Here is an 8,884-nt window from a genome sequence, read left to right as displayed (position 1 = left end):
TTGCAGAAACAACAGGAAAATTTGTGGGGTTTACCCTCTGTGGTCCAAAGATCTCGAGAAGACTTTTGTCCATCAGCTCCTAACACTCCTCGCCACTGGGCCCCCCAGGCCCATGTTTCAATCTCCGTCCTTCCTGGGGAGTTTCCTCTCTGTGATGAACTTCGGAACCTCTCATTTCTCAGTCCTGATGTCCCGACACTCCCGGAGACACAAATCCAAAAGAGGAGCGATTTCCTGATGTGGAAGGAAAAGGAAAAGAGAAAAGATTCTTTTCCAGAACAACTTAGGCCAGACTACCAACTAAATTCTTCATGGAAAATGTCAGAGTCAATTGCTGATAAGCATGACTCGGCAGTGTGCCCTCCCTTTGGGAGCAGCAAAGACAAACCAAAGGAGCTGCATGTGCATCAGCAGCCCCCATATCCTAAGACCCTGGAGGACCATTTACAGCAAAAACCTATCCAGTTCTTCTGGGGTCTCCCGTCTCTGCACAGCGAGTCCTTGCCCTCTGCTGTTCATGTCTTGGCTGACAGTTCCTCAGTCTTTATTTTCAATGGAAACTCGAATGCCTCCACAGGCCAAGAATCACCAGTGCTTCCCGATCCCCTGCCTCTGTCCTTGCCTGAGATTCAGCCTGAACCCTTGCCTCAAACCCTGCCTCAATCTCAGCCCCTACCTCTCACTCAGGTCCAGTCCCAGGCCGACCCTCAATCCCCACTCCCAGGCATACCATCTGATCTTCTACCCCAGATTAGGATCTGTGGAGTAAGTCTCCACAGACCTCAGGAGGAGTCAGAGTCTCCCTCCTCATCTGAAATTCAACAGCTGGAATGGAACATTTTGCAGAAACAACAGGAAAATTTGTGGGGTTTACCCTCTGTGGTCCAAAGATCTCGGGAAGACTTTTGTCCATCAGCTCCTAACACTCCTCGCCACTGGGCCCCCCAGGCCCACGTTTCAATCTCCGTCCTTCCTGGGGAGTTTCCTCTCAGTGATGAACTTCGGAAGAAACTAGAGCATCACCTTCGAAAGAGGTTCATCCAGCACGAGTGGGGCCTGCCCCACAGAATCTACGAGTCTGTGTCACTGAGATTGCCTCCAAATGGTTTTTCAGAGGCATCTGAGTCGGAGAGCAATAATGGAGTCTCACTGACCTCTGTGTTTAAGGGTCAGAGCAGCAAAAATGTAAATGTTGGATTGAGCCAAACTGGAAGCTTCCATGAGAGGAGCTCAGAAATGTTCCAGCTAGAGGAAGATGTGGGGAAAGATCTGGGACACAGCCTAGAGAATGGCCCAAAAGATCACCTGTTGAATGACCCAAAGAGCTCTTCAGGTAAGGATCTGGGGTATGACTCTGAGAAAGACCTAAACAGTCAGATGGTGAGTCTCTCAGAGAAAAATTCAAGGGTGTCAGCAAAGAGTCTAAGTCGGAGACAACTTGAAAATGTCCTAAAAGTACATTTGAGCAAGAAGTTGGAGGACATACATGAGGGTCGGCTCCCTGAGACTGTGCGTAATTCATGGCATGCTATCAAGCAAACATTGCTTCTTTCTGTGAAATCCCACACCCAAACAAAACAGAGAAGTTTGCCCTCATCAGTGGGTGAGGCCTACCCCCTGAATACCTTCCAGGACCTGACTTTTGTTGATTCCAGCCCACAACAGATGCTGGAAGCCCATATTAAAAGGTTTCCTATGAGGATGTTGTGGGCCCTTCCCCGCAAGGTCCTTGAATCCATACAGATCTTTAAATTGAAAGATGCCTCATGCCAGTCCTTGTCTCATGCCAACTTGCCCTCCTCAACCAATGTGATTTCTGAGGCAGACTCCAAATCTGAGAGCTTCAAGTCCTTGAGAGGAAGCTCTGCATCTCTCCATGGAGACAAAGTGGGAACAACAAATTCAGCCCCTGACCTGGATCGTTCTCTCCCTGCCACCTCACCTGTGGGCAAAGGAGGACAGAGGGTCCTGAGACAACCACGTTCTGATGTCAACCGTGGGCTGGCAGAGGGTGTTCAGAGAATTAAGGATGCCAGACAGACTCGTCTGCCTGTCTCCCTCTGCATCACAGGGAAAGCAGGTCATAGACAGACTCAACTAGCCAACAGATATCCCCAAAAGCTGCTTGCAAAGCAAGCTGGGCCCTATGAGCCAAAGCGTAAGAGTGTGAGTTCCAGTGATAAAGGAGAAATGCAACAGGGCAAAAAGGTGGAGAAGTCAGAACCTGTTTCAATGCCCAGATGGTCTAGGGAGGTATTCACGGCTGAGGAGCTTGACACTCTTCAATTAAAAACTAGTGACATGTTGGCAACTAGCAAGCCAGGGAGCTCCCAAATGATAAATGTGAATGAGAATAAAGTAGAAACTACCGTGACCACTGGAAGCCCCCCACCCAAATTACCAGTTCCCCAAGATCCTAAATCATTAGACCTTAAAGAACAACTGTTCAGTGAGTTGAACTTTAAACTGGAGAACAGGGAGCATAGCCAGGCTCAAGGCCAACCCACTGACACATCCCTTGCTTCAGATAACTTGACTAACGAGGCCTCACTGACTCATGCCCAGGGTGTCTCAGGTGGGGACATGGGAGCTTCCCAGGTGCTGCATGTCCATTTGGAGGACAGAGGAATCAGGATGGAGCAGCAGCAGGAACCTTGGGTCCCTAAGCATGCCTTAAGGAGGTGCCAGGATAAGAATTTCCCACCAACTGCAAAGAGAGTGAGCCCTCTGGAGCCCAAGGCAGAAGAGCTTGATCGAGGGGATAAAGGGTTCGGGACATCCCAACTTAGGAGGAAGCGTTTCCCTACTCAGGAGATGGTACTAGAGAAGACACTTGCGAGCAAGTCTTCCCAGATGCTATCACAGAAGGGACAGCCTCTTCCTGAAGGCCATATCAGAAAAAGAATGAAGCACTTCTTGCAATGGCTTTTTTCTGGGATAAAATACAAAAGGCAAGAAGATGCCCAGGAAAAGGGCAGCCCCATATCAACTGTGCAGAACAGAGGCCTAGTTAAAAGTAGAGCTGCCTTGACTGGGACAACTGAAGCTCAGAAAATCGCGACAGGCATCAGGAAGTTCCTAGATGAGAAACCGGGGTGTCAGTATGCAATGGATGTCACCTACTCTCAAGAGCCCCTTCCTTCCCCAGTGCAGTTTAGGAAAACTCAGCAAAAGGCGCAAGTGCAGGTCTGGACAGAGCCTGTCCAGGGGCATCCTTTCAACCACAGGGCTCCCTCCTGTAAACTGACAAATATCAAGTCCTGCCATCAAGAAGCTATCTTTGCTGGCCAGAGTTATCCTCCAAGTAGTACAAGACAGATCAGAGATAAGAAGAGACACTCCCAGAAAGTTGTGGCATTCAAGGACCAGCGACTGTGTCACAAACATCCCCCACCAGTGTCCCACAGGGAGCCTGTGCCCCATCCAAGCCCCACCCGCAGGCGTCAAGCTGGCCAGGCACCCACCACTGCGCTCAGCACTGCTGAAGGCCCTGTGTTCAGACATCTGTCTCTACTGTCTAGACAGAAAACACTGCCCCAGAATTTCCAGGGATGAAGACTTCCCATCCAGAAATAACTCCTTCCTTGTAGAGATTATTGATTCTCCCCAATAAATATTTATCTAATAATAGTGTATCTTTTCTGTGTACTGTGTACTGTGTTGGGGGCATGGGTTTTGGGTAACTCAGGGCTTATGTGTAAGCGAAAGGAAGGAGATAGTTCAGCTCTTACTGATTGCTTCCTTTGGCTTTGGCTAAAAGGTGACCAGTCCTCTGGAGTTCTTGCTGAGAAATAGATATTGTGCCCCTTCCACCCCCGCCACCCCACCCCCGCCCCGACCCAAAGCCCATTTCCTCCCTGATGAAATTTGAGGAGGTGGGCTTTGTCTTCTGCCGCTTAGCTTAGCCTTAATGAACATGTATAGCAGCCCACATCTCCCCCGTCACTGAATGTTTTATATCCTTTAGAGAAGTAGGGGAGATAGGTCTTTTATGGAAAATGTCAGAGTCAATTGCTGATAAGCATGACTCGGCAGTGTGCCCTCCCTTTTGGAGCAGCAAAGACAAACCAAAGGAGCTGCATGTGCATCAGCAGCCCCCATATCCTAAGACCCTGGAGGACCATTTACAACAAAAACCTATCCAGTTCTTCTGGGGTCTCCCGTCTCTGCACAGCGAGTCCTTGCCCTCTGCTGTTCATGTCTTGGCTGACAGTTCCTCAGTCTTTATTTTCAAAGGAAACTCGAATGCCTCCACAGGCCAAGAATCACCAGTGCTTCCCGATCCCCTGCCTCTGTCCTTGCCTGAGATTCAGCCTGAACCCTTGCCTTAAACCCTGCCTCAATCTCAGCCCCTACCTCTCACTCAGGTCCAGTCCCAGGCCGACCCTCAATCCCCACTCCCAGGCATACCATCTGATCTTCTACCCCAGATTAGGATCTGTGGAGTAAGTCTCCACAGACCTCAGGAGGAGTCAGAGTCTCTCTCCTCATCTGAAATTCAACAGCTGGAATGGAATATTTTGCAGAAACAACAGGAAAATTTGTGGGGTTTACCCTCTGTGGTCCAAAGATCTCGAGAAGACTTTTGTCCATCAGCTCCTAACACTCCTCGCCACTGGGCCCCCCAGGCCCATGTTTCAATCTCCGTCCTTCCTGGGGAGTTTCCTCTCTGTGATGAACTTCGGAACCTCTCATTTCTCAGTCCTGATGTCCCGACACTCCCGGAGACACAAATCCAAAAGAGGAGCGATTTCCTGATGTGGAAGGAAAAGGAAAAGAGAAAAGATTCTTTTCCAGAACAACTTAGGCCAGACTACCAACTAAATTCTTCATGGAAAATGTCAGAGTCAATTGCTGATAAGCATGACTCGGCAGTGTGCCCTCCCTTTGGGAGCAGCAAAGACAAACCAAAGGAGCTGCATGTGCATCAGCAGCCCCCATATCCTAAGACCCTGGAGGACCATTTACAGCAAAAACCTATCCAGTTCTTCTGGGGTCTCCCGTCTCTGCACAGCGAGTCCTTGCCCTCTGCTGTTCATGTCTTGGCTGACAGTTCCTCAGTCTTTATTTTCAATGGAAACTCGAATGCCTCCACAGGCCAAGAATCACCAGTGCTTCCCGATCCCCTGCCTCTGTCCTTGCCTGAGATTCAGCCTGAACCCTTGCCTCAAACCCTGCCTCAATCTCAGCCCCTACCTCTCACTCAGGTCCAGTCCCAGGCCGACCCTCAATCCCCACTCCCAGGCATACCATCTGATCTTCTACCCCAGATTAGGATCTGTGGAGTAAGTCTCCACAGACCTCAGGAGGAGTCAGAGTCTCCCTCCTCATCTGAAATTCAACAGCTGGAATGGAACATTTTGCAGAAACAACAGGAAAATTTGTGGGGTTTACCCTCTGTGGTCCAAAGATCTCGGGAAGACTTTTGTCCATCAGCTCCTAACACTCCTCGCCACTGGGCCCCCCAGGCCCACGTTTCAATCTCCGTCCTTCCTGGGGAGTTTCCTCTCAGTGATGAACTTCGGAAGAAACTAGAGCATCACCTTCGAAAGAGGTTCATCCAGCACGAGTGGGGCCTGCCCCACAGAATCTACGAGTCTGTGTCACTGAGATTGCCTCCAAATGGTTTTTCAGAGGCATCTGAGTCGGAGAGCAATAATGGAGTCTCACTGACCTCTGTGTTTAAGGGTCAGAGCAGCAGAAATGTAAATGTTGGATTGAGCCAAACTGGAAGCTTCCATGAGAGGAGCTCAGAAATGTTCCAGCTAGAGGAAGATGTGGGGAAAGATCTGGGACACAGCCTAGAGAATGGCCCAAAAGATCACCTGTTGAATGACCCAAAGAGCTCTTCAGGTAAGGATCTGGGGTATGACTCTGAGAAAGACCTAAACAGTCAGATGGTGAGTCTCTCAGAGAAAAATTCAAGGGTGTCAGCAAAGAGTCTAAGTCGGAGACAACTTGAAAATGTCCTAAAAGTACATTTGAGCAAGAAGTTGGAGGACATACATGAGGGTCGGCTCCCTGAGACTGTGCGTAATTCATGGCATGCTATCAAGCAAACATTGCTTCTTTCTGTGAAATCCCACACCCAAACAAAACAGAGAAGTTTGCCCTCATCAGTGGGTGAGGCCTACCCCCTGAATACCTTCCAGGACCTGACTTTTGTTGATTCCAGCCCACAACAGATGCTGGAAGCCCATATTAAAAGGTTTCCTATGAGGATGTTGTGGGCCCTTCCCCGCAAGGTCCTTGAATCCATACAGATCTTTAAATTGAAAGATGCCTCATGCCAGTCCTTGTCTCATGCCAACTTGCCCTCCTCAACCAATGTGATTTCTGAGGCAGACTCCAAATCTGAGAGCTTCAAGTCCTTGAGAGGAAGCTCTGCATCTCTCCATGGAGACAAAGTGGGAACAACAAATTCAGCCCCTGACCTGGATCGTTCTCTCCCTGCCACCTCACCTGTGGGCAAAGGAGGACAGAGGGTCCTGAGACAACCACGTTCTGATGTCAACCGTGGGCTGGCAGAGGGTGTTCAGAGAATTAAGGATGCCAGACAGACTCGTCTGCCTGTCTCCCTCTGCATCACAGGGAAAGCAGGTCATAGACAGACTCAACTAGCCAACAGATATCCCCAAAAGCTGCTTGCAAAGCAAGCTGGGCCCTATGAGCCAAAGCGTAAGAGTGTGAGTTCCAGTGATAAAGGAGAAATGCAACAGGGCAAAAAGGTGGAGAAGTCAGAACCTGTTTCAATGCCCAGATGGTCTAGGGAGGTATTCACGGCTGAGGAGCTTGACACTCTTCAATTAAAAACTAGTGACATGTTGGCAACTAGCAAGCCAGGGAGCTCCCAAATGATAAATGTGAATGAGAATAAAGTAGAAACTACCGTGACCACTGGAAGCCCCCCACCCAAATTACCAGTTCCCCAAGATCCTAAATCATTAGACCTTAAAGAACAACTGTTCAGTGAGTTGAACTTTAAACTGGAGAACAGGGAGCATAGCCAGGCTCAAGGCCAACCCACTGACACATCCCTTGCTTCAGATAACTTGACTAACGAGGCCTCACTGACTCATGCCCAGGGTGTCTCAGGTGGGGACATGGGAGCTTCCCAGGTGCTGCATGTCCATTTGGAGGACAGAGGAATCAGGATGGAGCAGCAGCAGGAACCTTGGGTCCCTAAGCATGCCTTAAGGAGGTGCCAGGATAAGAATTTCCCACCAACTGCAAAGAGAGTGAGCCCTCTGGAGCCCAAGGCAGAAGAGCTTGATCGAGGGGATAAAGGGTTCGGGACATCCCAACTTAGGAGGAAGCGTTTCCCTACTCAGGAGATGGAACTAGAGAAGACACTTGCGAGCAAGTCTTCCCAGATGCTATCACAGAAGGGACAGCCTCTTCCTGAAGGCCATATCAGAAAAAGAATGAAGCACTTCTTGCAATGGCTTTTTTCTGGGATAAAATACAAAAGGCAAGAAGATGCCCAGGAAAAGGGCAGCCCCATATCAACTGTGCAGAACAGAGGCCTAGTTAAAAGTAGAGCTGCCTTGACTGGGACAACTGAAGCTCAGAAAATCGCGACAGGCATCAGGAAGTTCCTAGATGAGAAACCGGGGTGTCAGTATGCAATGGATGTCACCTACTCTCAAGAGCCCCTTCCTTCCCCAGTGCAGTTTAGGAAAACTCAGCAAAAGGCGCAAGTGCAGGTCTGGACAGAGCCTGTCCAGGGGCATCCTTTCAACCACAGGGCTCCCTCCTGTAAACTGACAAATATCAAGTCCTGCCATCAAGAAGCTATCTTTGCTGGCCAGAGTTATCCTCCAAGTAGTACAAGACAGATCAGAGATAAGAAGAGACACTCCCAGAAAGTTGTGGCATTCAAGGACCAGCGACTGTGTCACAAACATCCCCCACCAGTGTCCCACAGGGAGCCTGTGCCCCATCCAAGCCCCACCCACAGGCGTCAAGCTGGCCAGGCACCCACCACTGCGCTCAGCACTGCTGAAGGCCCTGTGTTCAGACATCTGTCTCTACTGTCTAGACAGAAAACACTGCCCCAGAATTTCCAGGGATGAAGACTTCCCATCCAGAAATAACTCCTTCCTTGTAGAGATTATTGATTCTCCCCAATAAATATTTATCTAATAATAGTGTATCTTTTCTGTGTACTGTGTACTGTGTTGGGGGCATGGGTTTTGGGTAACTCAGGGCTTATGTGTAAGCGAAAGGAAGGAGATAGTTCAGCTCTTACTGATTGCTTCCTTTGGCTTTGGCTAAAAGGTGACCAGTCCTCTGGAGTTCTTGCTGAGAAATAGATATTGTGCCCCTTCCACCCCCGCCACCCCACCCCCGCCCCGACCCAAAGCCCATTTCCTCCCTGATGAAATTTGAGGAGGTGGGCTTTGTCTTCTGCCGCTTAGCTTAGCCTTAATGAACATGTATAGCAGCCCACATCTCCCCCGTCACTGAATGTTTTATATCCTTTAGAGAAGTAGGGGAGATAGGTCTTTTATGGAAAATGTCAGAGTCAATTGCTGATAAGCATGACTCGGCAGTGTGCCCTCCCTTTTGGAGCAGCAAAGACAAACCAAAGGAGCTGCATGTGCATCAGCAGCCCCCATATCCTAAGACCCTGGAGGACCATTTACAACAAAAACCTATCCAGTTCTTCTGGGGTCTCCCGTCTCTGCACAGCGAGTCCTTGCCCTCTGCTGTTCATGTCTTGGCTGACAGTTCCTCAGTCTTTATTTTCAATGGAAACTCGAATGCCTCCACAGGCCAAGAATCACCAGTGCTTCCCGATCCCCTGCCTCTGTCCTTGCCTGAGATTCAGCCTGAACCCTTGCCTCAAACCCTGCCTCAATCTCAGCCCCTACCTCTCACT

The 8,884-nt window shown here is 49.6% G+C and overlaps 3 protein-coding genes across 3 annotated transcripts in view; all 3 read left to right on the top strand.

Moving 5' to 3' along the window:
- Positions 1 to 8,884, top strand: part of LOC308611350 (spermatogenesis-associated protein 31D4-like) — a gene marked incomplete at its 3' end in the record, with an annotated part of 105,658 nt that overhangs the window by 74,962 nt on the left and 21,812 nt on the right.
- LOC308611378 (spermatogenesis-associated protein 31D1-like) lies at positions 52 to 3,555 on the top strand (the record flags this gene model as incomplete). The annotated part of the gene is made up of 1 exon (XM_081260185.1): positions 52 to 3,555. A coding segment is annotated over one exon (3,504 nt), but the record flags the coding sequence as incomplete, so codon positions are not given.
- LOC308611377 (spermatogenesis-associated protein 31D1-like) lies at positions 4,572 to 8,075 on the top strand (the record flags this gene model as incomplete). The annotated part of the gene is made up of 1 exon (XM_081260184.1): positions 4,572 to 8,075. A coding segment is annotated over one exon (3,504 nt), but the record flags the coding sequence as incomplete, so codon positions are not given.

Source organism: Mesoplodon bidens, assembly GCF_964165515.1.
Source record: "Mesoplodon bidens genome assembly, contig: HAP1_SCAFFOLD_72, whole genome shotgun sequence".
NCBI classification, from domain to species: domain Eukaryota; kingdom Metazoa; phylum Chordata; class Mammalia; order Artiodactyla; family Ziphiidae; genus Mesoplodon; species Mesoplodon bidens.
Note: the sequence above shows the minus strand (reverse complement) of the source record. Positions and strands in the feature narration are given on the sequence as shown.